At 33.4% G+C, this 16,199-nt stretch overlaps 1 protein-coding gene across 2 annotated transcripts; it reads right to left on the minus strand.

Annotated features, from left to right (window-relative positions):
* Positions 1-6,350: 6,350 nt before the first annotated feature.
* CRT3 (calreticulin 3) lies at positions 6,351-13,589 on the minus strand. 2 transcript variants are annotated; one of them, XM_088869165.1, is made up of 14 exons: positions 13,466-13,589; positions 11,318-11,425; positions 10,576-10,768; positions 9,146-9,404; positions 9,001-9,057; positions 8,823-8,870; positions 8,645-8,731; positions 8,498-8,555; positions 8,218-8,285; positions 7,535-7,630; positions 7,369-7,425; positions 6,951-7,058; positions 6,793-6,822; positions 6,351-6,665 (listed from the first exon to the last, which is right to left on the minus strand). In XM_088869165.1, the coding sequence occupies exons 1-14, from the start codon at positions 13,560-13,562 to the stop codon at positions 6,654-6,656; spliced, it is 1,278 nt and encodes a 425-aa protein (XP_088725291.1). In that variant the 5' UTR covers positions 13,563-13,589; the 3' UTR covers positions 6,351-6,653. The 2 variants fall into 2 exon arrangements, with proteins under 2 accessions (XP_088725291.1, XP_088725292.1); XM_088869166.1 differs by having other exon boundaries at positions 10,576-11,090.
* Positions 13,590-16,199: the final 2,610 nt, after the last annotated feature.

A 16,199-nucleotide genomic window follows, 5' to 3' on the forward strand; every position in this document is an offset into this window, starting at 1 on the left:
ACATTTAAGAGCTAGGCCTAATTATGACCTTTTTATACCATATTGTAAATGGCTTTATGGTATTGTTTATGAGAAATGGAACTTAATTATTAAATTTATTAAAGGGAAACGTTTACATAGAGCCGAGGCTCTAAACAATCAAATTTGAACCTATCTCAAAAATTTCAGTAGAAGAGGTTGGTTTGATGCTTAAATACCTTTAAATTGATCATCCCGACATCAATATGCATAGACATAAGAAACAAATGGATTTCAAGTTTTAAAATAGTGTATTTTGTGACACATTTTTGGACCGTTAATTTTTAAAATTTTCAAGTTTTCATAGATCTGTTGATCTACACTATTTTCGAAGCTTTAAACTTTATAAATAAATATAAAAATATATTTTAAGGCTATCATAAAGATTTCTAGCATTAAAACTACATTTCTCTCTACTATTTGAAGGTAGGCTCTAATTTGATGGTTTAGAGCCTAGGCTCTATACAAACCACACCCTTTATTAAATTATATATAAAAAATAAACAATTTAACACTTCATTTTGTATCTTTTGATCAGTTTCAAAATACCTTGATCAGTTTCAACATACCCAAAAAAACACACTTGTTGAGTTGAGTAGTCCATTTGGGAACCTGAAAATCTATTTCATGAAAATATAGTACACGGAAATATGACATTTCCATTCTTTAGGTACACTTGAATAGTAAGAAAATGGAAAAAGATTACCCAAGATTTTTCAAAAAATCAGAAAATCTAGTACGTGAGGTGAAGGATAAAAGATCTATTAAGCACGGCTAATTGGGAAAATCTTTCGGGTGCGTTTCTCTACCAAAAATGTCGTGATTCACTTCCCAATAAACCACAATAAAAATATAAAAAAAAAAAAAAATCTCGTGATTCATCTCCTAATAAACCATAAGAAAAAGAAAAAAAAAAAAAAAAAACATTCTTTAACGAGCAGCTAAACGTCGGAAGTGTTAAAATTCTGAATCCTTTGTATTTGAATTAATATCAAGAATATACAAAGTCTATATACAGCTAATTAATTATTGATAATGACGAACTAATATAGTATTATCAAGAGAGATATCTACATCAACTACATGATAACTTAAAATTAAAAACTATCATCAACTGTCTCTATCTCCTCAACTATCTCTATCTCTACACTCCCCCTCAAACTGAGATTGGGTAAACATCATCAGTTTGTCAACGAGATAGTCATGACGAGCACGAGTCATTGTCTTAGTAAATATATTTGTAAGTTGTTGTTGGGAGGTAATATATGGGAGTGTAACTTCTCCGGCCATAAATTTGTCACGAATGAAATGACAATCAACTTCTATATGCTGTGTGCGGTCATGAAACACTAAATTTGACGCAATACGTATGACGCAGCATACAATGGTGTAGGAGTTCGATCAAGAATATTGAGGTCCTGTAAAAGGCCTCTCAACCAAGTAATTTCACTGCAAGCTGAGGACATTGCTCGGTATTCGCCTTCTGCAGAAGATTTAGACACAATTTGTTGTTTCTTATATTTCCATGAGATGAGAGAATCTCCAAGAAAAATACACCACCCAGTGGTTGAGTGTCTAGTATCGGGGCATCCTGCCCAATCCGCATCAACATAGGCTCGTAGCTAGAGAAAAGAGTTAGAAGAGAATAATAGACCTCTATGATATGTACCCTATAAAAAACGAATAATACGATGGATAACAGAGAGGTGGATGCGATGAGGATCAACAACAAATTCGCTAACGACCTGAACTGCATGAGAAATATCGAGAAGAGTCATAATGAGATAAAATATACTCCCAATCAGTTGTCTATAAAGAGTAGGATCCAGAAGTTTGTCGTCATCATCCTTTCTATATTTGACATATACCTCAATTGGTATATCCACTCGTTTCTCATCAGATAAGTTAGCCAGTTTGATCAAGTCTTTGGTGTACTTCTTCTAGTTAACTATGTATCCATTAGGGGAATAATGAATCTCCAGCCCAAGAAATAAGTTAACGGACCCAAATCTTTCATTTTGAATGATCGACTGAGAAGCTCTTTCAAGTGTCTGATATTATTCAAGATGTCTTATGTGATGAGAATATCATCAACATATAGGAGAAGAATTGTTATTCTTGAAGAACAATGATAAGTAAATAGTGAAAAGTCATGAGCACTTTGTTTCAACCCAGCATGCAGAACGACCTGTCAAAATCGTTCAAACCAAGCTCTTGGATCTTGTTTTAAACCATACAAGGACTTTTTCAAATGACATACCATAAATTTATCATTGCAATAACCAGGAGGAGGTCGCATATATACTATCTCTTTTAAATGTCCATAGAGAAATACATTTTTCACATCCATTTGTGATATAGTGTACTGACGAATAGCGGAGAGGGCAGAAGAGATAGCCGTAGATACATAGTTTTGTACCAACTGTCGAATATCATCTGATGTCTGGGACATTGTCATATTTGGGTCATAAATAGTGCTGGATGGAGGGGTCTCTACTTTTAGTCCCTTGGAGGCATCATTAGCAGCTTGGTATGCCATGCACAAAGGCCTTCGTGTATCGAATCCCCGGTTGTCTCGCCGAAAAGGATTTCGACATTATATGATAATATGCCCAGCATGTTTACAATAAGTAAAAAAAAATTTTCTAATTATACTGGGATGCTATATGACCATATTTTTTACACTCATAACATTGCAGCAAATATGGATCCTTTTGTAATGGTGTTCCTCTAGCCCGTTGAGCTACAAGTACAGACTCAATATCCTTCTTTCCCTCAATGGTGGCATGGGTTGTGACTCTTGTTTTCTCACGAAGTAATTCACCAAGAATAGCATCCATGTTTGCTATTTTTTGGCGATTCAAAATATTAGCTCGAACAATCTCATAGTCTAAGCGCAACTTCATCAAAAACTGCATCACATTCATATCACCATTTATCTTCATTGAGCTCTAAATGCAACTTCAAGTTTACATATTCATATTATGTTGACAAGTTCATGAAACCAACATAATATTCCTGAATGGTTTTCTCGCTTTGACTATAGGAAAACATATCATACTCGATTTGAAAGCGTCTTGTAAGATTTGATTGCTGATAAATTTTTTCCAAATATTCCCACATTTCTTTCGCAGTATGGAAGCCTCTCATTGGCCTTCCAATAACCAAATCTACAGAGCCAAGGATCCATGAGATAATTTTTACATTGTTGATCTTCCATTGTTGGGTATCTTTAGTATTGGGTGTAGCCAGTTCAGGTTCAATGCATCAACATACCTCCACAAACATTTCCTTTCAACAAAAAATTGAAAATAAAACCGCCAATCGGGATAATTTTTCCCATCAAGTTTTAGGGCCAATACATTTCTTTTTTCAGAAGCCATATCCGAATTGTATCAAAACTTAAGAGTGTTCATATAATATGGTCCCTATAGACCACCTCCACCTCTTTCCACTTTCTTTTTTTTTGAAAATATTGGGAAAATGCCTGAGATCAAGGAGCAATGTATTGGTTTTGGTGCGCCGAGCCTGCAATATGTTCCATCAGTAGACCTGATTCGTAAGGTTCCATGTGTTTCAAGATTGAACAAGTAAAAAGGATCGCATCAAGGTTGGATCGGTTGATCGTGGCGGACATCAACGGGAACTGGTGCCAAGAAATTTGCAGGTATGCAAATAGATAAAGGTTGATTAACGTTGATTAACGTCAAGAAATTTGCACGTATGCAAATGGATAAAGTTTTGGTAGGATGATTGATTGGTGCAATATGGTATTGGGTTTACTCGATTTGATTTCAGTAGGATGATTGATTCATGAAAGTTGCTGGTGTGCATATATATATATAGAGAGTTGTAACTCACACGTAATAAATCGAGAGAAAGAGAAATATCTACATTAACTATAAAATAATTTAAAATTAAAACTATTTTCAACTATCTCTATCTCCTCAACTATCTCTATCTCTATAGGTAGCCCCATCAACCCTCATTATTCACCTCCTAATAAACAGCAAAAAAAATAAAAAATAAAAAATAAAAAAATCTCCAACGACAATTGTAGCTATTGTTCCAAAAAATAATAATTTGGGTTCTCTGCTAAGATATTTTGGCTTTATTTTTTCTTGTTTGATGCTATTGTTTGCTGACAAATTCGAAATACGTGAGTTCACCCATAGAGAATCGTCAAATCAGTATGCTTGAATTGTTTTTTTTTCGGAACTTTTTTAAATTAATTTACTTCTTCAATCTCCTCCAATGCCCCAACATAATTTCTCCTCCAATAAATCTCATTTAGTCATAAAGCCTTCTAGGTTACTGGCCAAATTTCTGTAAACTTTTTTGTTTCTTTTGAATTTTCCATGAAAGTTTTCTGGCTAGAGATGATGCTTTAGCACAAGAAAAGAAAATATAAAAATTATGATAGCTTATCATAATAAAAGCATGTTATTCCAAAGTGTTAACCTCTTGAAAACATGTGATTCCAAGTCAAGACACAAAGGCATACAAAAGGTGCAGCTAATTCTTATGCCTCATGCAATTATAAAGTTTAAGCATGGGGACAACGTTTAAACTACATACTAATAGAGATTGTACGCTCAACCATGTTTTGGGTATAAAGCCAAAAAAGAAAAAACAAATGTTGGTAATGCATTTCCTATATTTCTTTTAAACATAGCCAAACAGTAATAATGTATTTTCCTAGTTGTATTTAAATAAAACCCAAACAGTGACAATCCATTTGTAGGTAATGTAATACATAGTAATGTATTACACCAATAATATATTTTACAGACAATATATTTCCAGGTATCCAAACGACCTATGAGTTATAAAAGTTGCAAATAGGTAGAAAGTGAAATAATTCTTTCAGGTATCCAAACGGCTCTGAGTTAGAAAAGTTGCAAACAGATAGAAAGTGAAATAATTCTTTTCTTATAGGATTTTGATCAATTTGGGTAGAAAGTGAAATAATTCTTTTCTTGTAGGCATTTTGATCAATTTAGCTAAGCTAAATGAAATATTATTGGGCTTTGGGCCACTATTTTGGTTAAACCCCACACAAAATCCCTTATCTATAAGAGAACTTTTCTTTTTCGTTCCATATGCAAAAATGTGGAAGACGTTGCATTTCTTTGTTGTTTTCCTTGACAATGTGTTTAGGAAGAAAGATACATTTTCTGTAAATACCCCCATGTCCAAATAGAGCCTAAACGAATGGGGTTATAAAAGACGGTCGCGAGTAAATAATGTCGAGATTTTATCTTTTGGACATGAAAGTCACAATCATTATTGTCCTTTAAATTTCAAAATGGATGGTTGTAAGAGTGTTAATGAATAGACATAGTTCCAAAAAAGAATTAAAAAATTATTGGACTTAGTGATTTATCCCAAGCCGTCCAATTTGACATATTTTGAATGGAAATGATTGTAGCCTCTATGTACAAAAGATAAATTCCCTTTATAAACAATCTCAAGGGCAATTTCTTGAGAGAGTTTTCTATACTTCTTATGCTATATAGAACTTACAGACTTTTCCTTTTGATCAACTATCCAATTTAGATCAAGGGCGCCATTGATTATTTGATCTTAGATCCGACGCTTCACAATATTTTATTTTTAATTTTTTTCTAGGAGTCATGTGTATATGAAATTTGATATGTACCATCATCTCAATGAAAAACCTAAATAAAAAATAAAAACAATACTCTTAATAAAATACAATAAAAGCCGAGCCTGTAAACATTCAAAATAGAGCCCACCTTCAAATAGTATTGAGAAATGTGGTTTCAATATTGAAATACCCCTAAAACTTTTTTCTAACTTAAATATCCCTAAAACTTTCAAAAGTACATTGATCATTTTATTTTATAAGAAATATGTTTTACATTTTTTATCGGTGCAAGGTTAAGAGGAGTGAACGCCCAATATTTGGTGTCCAAAGGTTTTGTACAAAAAAGTTAAAAATAAAACAATGCAGAAGGTCAAAGCCAAGGATCGGGTAACATCTCTCTCTAAAATTTAATTCTCTTCCATAAAGAGAGTTCTGGTTTTATTGTTAGAAATAAACCAGAACTCTCACATACGCAACCAATTACTACAGCAGCATCTCACCCCCAAAGCATCTTCATTCTCTCCCCCAATAGCCAAATGAGTAGTACCTTTGCATGCAATGGTGCCACAGCACTCATCTGATCACAAAAATGAGAGAGAGAGAGAGAGAGAGGGCAGCTGCACGCGAGTCAACAACATACAGAGATACATGACCCAAGTGGGCTCTCAATTGAAGCAACATAGTAATCACATAGAACCGATACTAGAAACATAAGATAGAATTGGATGAAAGCAAACCATCTGATACTCATCCAAAATTATGGAAATGCATACAAGATGAGCAACTGTTGCAGAGTGTCGTATGAATAACGAGATTGAACAGGAGATAGAAGGATGAGAGAGATGTTACAAAGGACCAGCACAGTTCATCTGACAGCACAGTTCATCTGATATTGGTCCCAAATTACAGAAATGCATACCTAATGAGCTACTGTTACAAAATGTAGTATGGATAACAAGAAGTTTGAGAAGGAGAAGCTTTAATAACTCTCCTTTTTTTTCCTTAAAAACGCCAGGTAATGAACTCATAGCTCGTCCTGCAAAAATGCAAAAAGAGTGAATAACAAAAGGTGTGCATTTTTACATTGAAAAATATGTAGAATTACATCCGTAAGATGTTGAGTAAACCAGGATGAAGAGATAACAGAAGAACCAAATACTTACATGATAATCATAATCGTCATCATGGCGAGGCTGTTGACAACAATGAAATTTAAACAATGCATCAGCACATAGAAAGATTATCACCCCCCCCCCCCCCCCCCCCTCTCTCTCTCTCTCTGGATTTTCAAATGGGAAAAGTGAAGAAAAAGAAAGAATACCTGTCTCTTTCTGTATCTGTCCCTGTAGCGTTCCCTATCGCGGTGCCGCCGATCATAGCCTCTCTCTTTTCTCCGCCGTTCAGCTTCCTCTCTTGCTATTCTTGCTTCCTGTACAAAAAATCCCTCAGTGCATGTAAAAACCTGACAGTCATATCTTCCCTACCTCCTTTCACTATAATGGAATGTAATTCACAAACTCTCTCTCTCTGGGTAGGTGAAAACCTCTCAGATACATAAATCTCTGCCATTAATACCTCCTTACTTTCATTACATCAGAATGCAATTCAGACAATTACAACACCTCTCTCTCTCTCTCTCTCTCTCTCTCTCTCTCTCTCTCCCCACAAAATCATGGAGATCTGCGGCACACACACCCAGGAATGCAAAGCAAAAAGCTAATAAGAGAAGCTCGCAATACCTCTTCCTCTCGAGCTTTTCTCTCTTTCTCCGCTTCCTCAAATGCCTCTTTCTCTGCCTGTTATGTTATACACAGTATTTTGAGGTGATGATATTATGATTTAGCAACATTTATATATCTTCACGAAATTTACATAATATAACAATTGACTAGATGACACACCCACCTCTTTATTTTTGCCCCATGTATCAAGGACAACCTGTCGGGCATACTCCGGATCATCACATATTAGAATATTGTCAAACACAGTTCCAGCTTTCACCTGCAATTTGAATCATCTTAGACATCCCCTTTTTAACTCCTCAAAATTTCGTGGTGAGTTAATTCCTCACAAGATTTTGAAATTTTTTGGGCAATCTTGGAATTTCTTTTTCAAATTATGAATATGAGAATAAGACAAATCTAAAAAAATTATGCAAACAATAAAAAAAAGAAGGAATAGAGAGTTATTAATTTTCTTAAAATTCTAATTTTATGTTTCAATAAGCTTCTATTTTTACAGTCATTTCAATATATGTAGGAAGAGATAGATGTCGATGGGATAAATGAACTGGAGAGAGAGAGAGAGAGAGAGAGAGAGAGAGAGAGAGAGAGAGAGATCTTACATTTTGGGTTTGAACCTACCAAACCAAAGAAATAACAGAAACATAGGTACATTGAGAGATTCTCAAGCTTCCACTCTGAGAGATCCTTTTTTTTTTTTTTGAGTGAATCCTCCAAGAAATTGGCTTTTTATTTTTGTTAGAACATTTGAATTGAGAATAGAACTATATATGGAAGCTTTCTTGTTTTTTTTGTGTGTATGATTTGGGACAGTAAGTATAGATGGAAGAATTGTTAGTGCCTCACCTGCCAAATTTCAATGCCGACATATTTTAGTGGCTTTAACACATAAAGGTCAGGATCATCTTCAAACTCTGCAACCAAAGTTTAACAGATCAGATCTACAGTGTCCAATTGCAATATTTACATAGAAGGCACTGCATTGGCATCTTCTTTGAGTTTTAAAGATATATTATATTGATGAAAGGGAAAAGTTTCATTTTTGGTTTGGTAGGGATTCTTTCACCAAATTACCCAACAAAAAAAGGATTCTTTCACCACTTTTCCCTTAAAAGTCAGAAAATACCTGGATTATCAATCCATGGGATCTTCCATTTTCCCTTGTAATTTGGATTCTTGATCTTCTGTAATATTACAAAGTATCACAAGTGAGAGACAAAGCCACATAAAATAACCAACTTCCAACTTCTTGTGATATCTCACTTGTGCAAACCTTTGGTTTCCATGGCCCTTTGTATGCTGGATTTGGAATCATTGGTGGCTTCCAAACACCATCCTCGAACTCATCCCAGGTATCAGGCTGAAAAAGAAAAAGCACATTTCAGGCGCATTAGCTTTAAGTCATGAATAATTAGAATCTTGAATATCAAAAAAGCTCCAATAGAGGGCACCTCTTTAGCATTTGGATCAGGAATTTCAGCACGAATCGAATCATAGTCCTGTAGTGCCAGGTCATTGATGAACATCTGAGTATGCTAAGAAGTAAAAGGGAAAGAGAAACTGAAAGAAATTGAGAGGCATTTGAAATTATGGATCAAAATTTTCAGGTTAAAGATGATCAATAATCACCTCAGGTTTGACAGCATCAGGGTCATTAATGTATTCCCTGTCATCCCAATCTTTGGGCTGTGATCACAAGAAAAGCAAGTTTAGCGGATCACATGATTCCAAAAGAAATAGAACTAACATCGCGAGAAGTGTCCAATCTCCTAACCTTTTTTGCATTTACATCTTTGATTTTTTGAGGAGGAAGAATATCCCAGTCAGTATACATGGTTCCAGATTCCTTCTCTTTATTGTCAACCAGGAGGCTATAAGATGTATCTGGCCTAAGAATAAATGTGTATACATGAGTTAGCTTGTCAGTTTCACACTGTAGATCCTTCTTAATGGGATAATTCTGGCCTTGGTATGAAAGGATTAGATGCAGCTTCTTCGTCTGTGTGCCACAGATGTCAGGGCCAAACATAACACTGCAGAATGAGAAAAGATGAATAATAAGATCATTATGATGCAAAACTAATGGGAAAAAAAAAAGATTGGATGCAACGATTAAAATTAATGGATGGTAAGCACATAACTTTTAATGAACTATGAATAGTTAATCATTGAGAAAAGAGTCATCAAGCCAATAACACTGGCTGATTCTGTCTCTTCATCAATAGCCTTTTGAATATGTTCTCTTCTACCTTCAAAATCAGAAAAGATAACCTTCTTAATCAAAGTCTCACAAATAATTTGTAAAACCTGTACAATATTGTTGTCAAAGAGCCTTTTTTTTTTTTTTTTTTAATATGTTATCTTTTGATATTTACATAGAGACATAATTTAGATGTAACCATTCCATTCCCTTTGCAGAAATTATTTATTCTCTTAACCAGTGTTACAGGACACCGCGCAATCTGACATAATTTAGATGTAACCTTTCCATTTTGTTTGCAGAGATCATTTATTCTCTTAACCAGTGTAACGGGACACGGCCAAGTCCACTCGGACTTGGTCAAGTAACTTGAAGCCGAGTTGGGGCGCCCTTATATAGGAGGTAAAAAATATTTTTTAAAAAATGCAAATAAAAGGGGAAAACACCACTATATTAGTTAGAATCAAGTTTTTAGATGATTTTGGTAGCTTTTAAGATGATTTGGGAATTTTCATATTTTTTCCCTTTTTTAAAATTTTTCTGAAATATTCAAGATCTAAATCAAAAATTTCAATAATCCATCTCTTATAGATTTTTTTCAACTTTTTAATCATCTAATGCTTTAAATTATTTTTTTTTTTCCCCTTATTTTTAATCATTTTTTAATTTTTTTCTTTTTTTATTTTTTCATTTTATTGTGTTGTACGTAAATCAACAAAGTCCAAGTGGATTCGGAAGAGTTACTCGCTCGGCCAAGGGCCAAGTACCTTGGCCAAGGCAATTTTCAAAACATTGCTCTTAACATAAGAGTTACAATCTTAGAGGATCACTATAGCAGGAGAAAACCAGTGAAGCATAAGCAACACAGTGATCAATACATCTACAAAGCTAAGAAGTTTACAATACAAACCAAGACCAAACTGGAAACAGGAGAGAGAGAGAGAGAGAGAGAGAGAGAGAGAGAGAGAGAGAGAGAGAGAGAGAGAGAGAGAGAGAAAGTAAACCTGTAGGGAGTATCACCACCAAATTTCTTCTGATTGACATATCCCGAAAGAAGCTTTATATATCCACCACCACATTCAATATCCTGCTCAAATTTCACAGAATATTGAAACACCAGAGTTCTATTCTTGTTAGTGAATTCTGGAATCTTGGCAGATATGGCGAAATGTCTTGCATCAGGGTATGTCTGAATACCTGCAAAATTTGAAAACCATCATGGGGACAATGAACCAAATTCCCTGGTTGCATATCACATAAATTGAATGTCACATCCGCACAAGTTGCGTGATTCCAGTTTTCAGAAAAATAGCATGATTTTAGTTAAAGCTTCTTCCTATATTTTGCATATTAAATAGAAAAATGATACAACTTGAAAAGTTTATTTTGTTTGAAAAATATATCCAAGTTACAAAATAAAGGAGGATCCTCCATCAATGTAGAACTGAAAGTGCTTCTACAATTCCTTCCCCATTTTAACTGGTGAAAATCACACTGTAGTTCAGTCAAATTTCCGTAGCTGCAATACCAAAGGTAATAACAGGAATTTTGTCAGCTCGCTTCATTTTCCAGAAGTGCCTAAATAACTAATGTTATAAATCAACAAGAGACATTAATATGTCTGAGTTTTAACAAAGAAAGTTCTTCACAAGTATCACATAAGCAAAAGATTATTTAAAATGACTTTTTGACATGAATATACTTCTCTGCTGCTTATCAACAAAGATACTCAAAACAAATATAAACCTTTATCATCTGGATCTCCAGCCCATTTCCCAGCTGAGTGCTTAAAAGATCCAGCCTTTCCCTCACTCTTTTTCCAGTCTGATTTGACCCAGTGGCTCTCCCACCCATCTGTTCCAAACCATAAAAAGAGGAATGCAGAATACAAGAATCAGATTACAGGATATTGACTCATCGTTTAAAAGTTCACAAAATTGAAAGATGATCTGGCCAAACAATATTAATAATAACAACAATAATAATGATGATAATAATAATAATCATAATAACGATGATAATGATGATGATAATAATAATAATGATGATGACGATGATCATAATAATAATAATAATAATGAAATTACCAGAGATAATATCACATTCACAAGATGCTAAGATCAGCAACCATAGAAAGGAACAAGCTATTGTCTAAAGGAAGCAGTGGGCATTCATGTGTGCATCTCGGTATGTTACAAAGAAAGAAATATTGAGACAGTATGGTTTTAATATAACATTATTGAGATAGTGTGGTTTTAATATAACATTATTGAGATAGTATGGTTTTAATATAACATTCTTAGAACCAAGCTATAAAAGGTGGTAAGGTGATCATGCTATCCTATAATCAATATATGTTGACACTTGACAACCACTATATACAAAAAACAATAAAGAGAGAAATATCTACATGTGAAAGATTAAATAAGTTTCACTCAGTTTGTAATTGCCAAAATCTGGATTTGCACTATATTCGGTGACTCGGTCTGCACTTGAATTGAAATAAGGTGATCATGCTATCCTATAATCAATATATGTTGACACTACTATAAATAGTAAACAAACCACAATAAAGAGTGAAATATCTACATGTGGAAGAATAAATAAGTTTCACTCAGCTTGTAATTGCTAAAATCTGGTCCATCTTGCACTAATTTGGTTTGCACTTGGATTGAAATTCCAAAACTTGGCCTTTCATTAGGGACTGGCTGAAATCTCTTAACATTTGAAATGGGCAACTTAAAGTAATCTAGGTTACCTTGTTTTAATTTCTACTTAAAAGATGAAATGCTAATTTGATTATGTTGTGGGGAAGCTGCTTATTTTACTGCTTATTTTTGCAAAGGGCATTTTTAAGAATGGTTACTTTGAATACAATGCTTTTATTTATTTTTGAATCTAAGTAGAAATTATTATGGAAAACAAAATAAAAATACAAGCGAGAAATTATAAACCGATTCCAAAATTGCTTTCGGAGTTCAAGGAAATATAGGGTGCTTACAAATGACTGTAGCAGAGTTCACTGAAGTCCAGCAAAAGTATTCCTAAGTTTCCAAAGTCCTAGACATAAATGCCCCTACCCTTAAGCATTGACTCTAGCTTAGATGAACAATTCCAGGCAGTAGGACCATTAAATTGCAAAATCCGAGTTCCCCTTTCATATTCCCATAGTTAAGGATTCTGAGACAGTTTGAACAAGAATAAAAGGAAAAGAGTTTGTAAAAAACGAACAAAAGGTGAAAATGTGCAAACATGGTAGACTGGGAGAAATGAATCTGAATTGAAAAAAAAAAAAAAACTAAAATACGAGAACATTTTAAAAAGGAGGAGATGAATTTAAATTCGTATTGTTGAGAAGTAACTGTAAATCGTCATCAACAACAGGATGAAAAGCCCAACGAATATAACTTACTGTAAATCACACATACGTCCCAAATCAGAGTCAACCACCATTTGAACAATATAAAATTGAATCATTTTCCCCAATTAATCATGATTTTTCCAAGATAAGTTTATGCCATCATCACAAAATAAATACATATAAGTCAAATCACCATTAAAAAGTAAAATGGGTAAATAGATTTTTAAATAACCATAAAATCATGCAATATATTCGGATGAAGTTCTCAAAAATAAAAATATAAAATCCGAAAAAAATACAAGAAAAAGTCTAGAAAATGCCAAATTGACACTAAGAACATGACAGCCCAAACGTCTGCATTTCACAGTAAATCATTACATAATGAAATATTAAACCATAAAACAGCTCCCAAATTACTACGAATAGGATCAAAGCACCAGCACAGTTTACTCTATGAATAACCAGCAGTTCAAGATGAGGGAACTGAAGAAACCCTAGAAAAAGGCCACAAGAGAAAGGGTAGAAGAATTTACCATCAAATCTCTCTTCAAAAATGATCTCTGAAACTGATAATGAAAGCAAAAGGCAAAATGGGAGTAGCAAAAGATTCAAATTCAGGGCTTTCTCCATTATAAAATCAGATAGAGGACTGAAGCTGATCAGTGTCGTTAACAAAGTGGGTATTTATAGCACCTGATTGTCTAAAGGAGTTTGGTTGGAGGACCAAATAGCCCTGATCAATTATTGAAATGACGAAAACATCCTTAATCTTGACTTTGGGAAATCGCTTGTTAGATTAAGAGTAGGGGCTCAATGACGAAGTCTCTTGCTCCATTTTCATCTTTTTAAGATTGGTGGACACTTTTTTAGAGTAGGGCCCGGTCTTACTTTTTATTTTTTTATTTTTTTTTTGTTTTTTGCAACAAATGCAAGAGATATTTTAGGGGAACCGGGGTTTCCTACTATTCAAAAGTTCCACCAAAAAAAATATGGCTACAAGAAAAGTGTAGGTATGCGCATGGTTGCACAGAGGGCTCCCAATTGCTTGTTACATGAAAATAAATGGATGATCACAATCGTGTACAATTTTTAAATTTTAATACTAACTTGAAATTATGGGAATCCACATGTAAAATATAATTTGTAAAACAATAATGTACTGTATTTTAGTCATTTTAATTTTTAAATTAGTTTTAGGTGCTCATTTACGCATTGAAAGTAAACAAACCTTAGTATACACGCCCCAAGTATATTGTTTGGGAAAAAAAATGCATGTGTACTAGTGGATAATATTTCTTGCATGGTATTAAGATTTTAATAAATGAAAAAATTATCAAATTATACTCAAGGGTTTGAATTGTTTATCATCTCGTTTATATATTTGTATCTAATTTCAAATAGCCCATCAATCTTCGTATTAAAATTTAAATAGTCCATAAAATAACACATCATGATCAGTTTTAAAGTTTATCAAATCACACCACAAGTAGAATATTAAATAACTCAACTTCAACGTGATTTTACATCATCATCATTATCGTTAAAACCTCTTTCCAACTAATTGACGTATCACATGTATCTTTAAATAAAAGGAAAAGTATGTAAAGAGCCGAGGTTCTAAACAATCAAATTAGAGCCCACCTCAAAAATTTCATTAGAAGAGATTGTTTTGATGCCCAAATATCCTCAAACTGATTTACTTCAAAATGCATGGAGATGAGAAAAAAGTGGATTTCAAGTTTTATAAATAGTACAAGTGGTAATACAATTTTAGGCCGTCAATTTTTAAGATTTTCATGTTTTTATAGATTTGCTCGATCTTTACTATTTTTGAAGCTTTAAATTTTATAATTAGATACGTAAATATAATTTAAGGCTATCATAAAGATTTTAAGTATTGAAACTATATTTCTCGATACTCTTTAAAAATATATTTTACTTTGATTGTTTAGAGCCACACTCTTAAGTAAATAGACACTTTCATTTATTTTACAAAAATTTTTGTGGTCGCTCCATGGAAGGGTAAAATCGTCTTTCCGGAAAAAGTACAAAGACTCGAGACCAGGTTAAGGAGAATTGAGTACTATATAAGTAATTTAATTATTACTTAGGGTATTTTAGTCAATTTAAAAAGATTTTGGTCGTTTGTCTCCTTGACTTCTCAAACCACCAGTGACTTTGCTCCATTTCACGTTACTCTATTTCTTCGTAGATGGCTTGATGGACGGCTAAGATTAAGAAGCCATTTACATGAGAAAATATCCCACTGCATACGTTTTTGGACGCGGTTTCTACGAGTTCATGCAAAAATGAGTTAGCCTCTTAAAAAAAAGAGTCAACCTCTTAAAAATTTATTTTTATATGGATTTTCGATACATGGAGATTGTGAATATGAAAAAATAAATAATTTTTAAATTAAAAATAATAATTTTATTAACAAAATATTTAAATAGTTAGTTTCAATCATTTTTAAATGGACCACCTATTTGCATTTATTTTTAAGATGGATCGTTTATACCTCAAGACGGCATATTATAGAAATGCAGACAAACCCACATAATAGTACAAATTAGTGTTTTAAACCAGATTGAGTGGTTGGATCCGTCACCCATTGGACTCTAGATTTGCCGATCTATGTCAGATTTAATGATTCTCCCGTATGAAAATTGATCTCAATAGAATTTCAATAATAATTTTAATTTGAAAACCTTTATTTAAAAAAATATTAAAATGGGTGGGAATTGGGTGATCTGATGTGGATCACTTGGTTCCCTAACACACTCACCAAGAGCTAGGTAAGTCTATTAATGCCACACGCATTCCCCGCTCTAGGAATCAGTTTGGTCCCCACCAATTCTTGATGTGAATTTGTAGATTTTAAAACGCTAGTGTAAATATGAGCAAGACTATTTATAGGGCAAAAAATTTAATTTTTTTTTCCAAGACATGGTCAAGGTTGAGATGATCAATTTGTAAATCCTATAACATTTTAACCATATTTTTCAGCTCGATATAAGGTGGTAAAATATTCAGGTTGTCTTCCATTTTAACCATAAACAATAGTTTTCTTTGCCAAAAATGATCGTCTTTTTTTTTAAACCTTAATAATAATGTTATTTATTTATTTATTTAACATTAACAAGTAATAATAGATTGTCAAAAACGATCCTCTTATATTTAATTAACCTACTTGTTTTCTAGTCAATTCTTTTAATTGTTTCTCATTCGGAGTGACTACCAATGAAATAGGCCCCTCCCAATCCATGG

Source organism: Amborella trichopoda, chromosome 6 (assembly GCF_054954075.1).
Source record: "Amborella trichopoda isolate Santa Cruz 75 chromosome 6, AtrichopodaSantaCruz75HAP2 v2.0, whole genome shotgun sequence".
Taxonomy (NCBI): domain Eukaryota; kingdom Viridiplantae; phylum Streptophyta; class Magnoliopsida; order Amborellales; family Amborellaceae; genus Amborella; species Amborella trichopoda.

Coding starts and splice junctions, on each gene's coding strand:
- CRT3 (XM_088869165.1), bottom strand. CDS start 13,562: ATGGAGAAAGCCCTGAATTTGAATCTTTTGCTACTCCCATTTTGCCTT. Junction 10,769..11,317: donor TGGAGATCCAGATGATAAAG/GTTTATATTTGT, acceptor CAAATTTTGCAG/GTATTCAGACATACCCTGAT. Junction 9,058..9,145: donor AAGATGTAAATGCAAAAAAG/GTTAGGAGATTG, acceptor TTGTGATCACAG/CCCAAAGATTGGGATGACAG.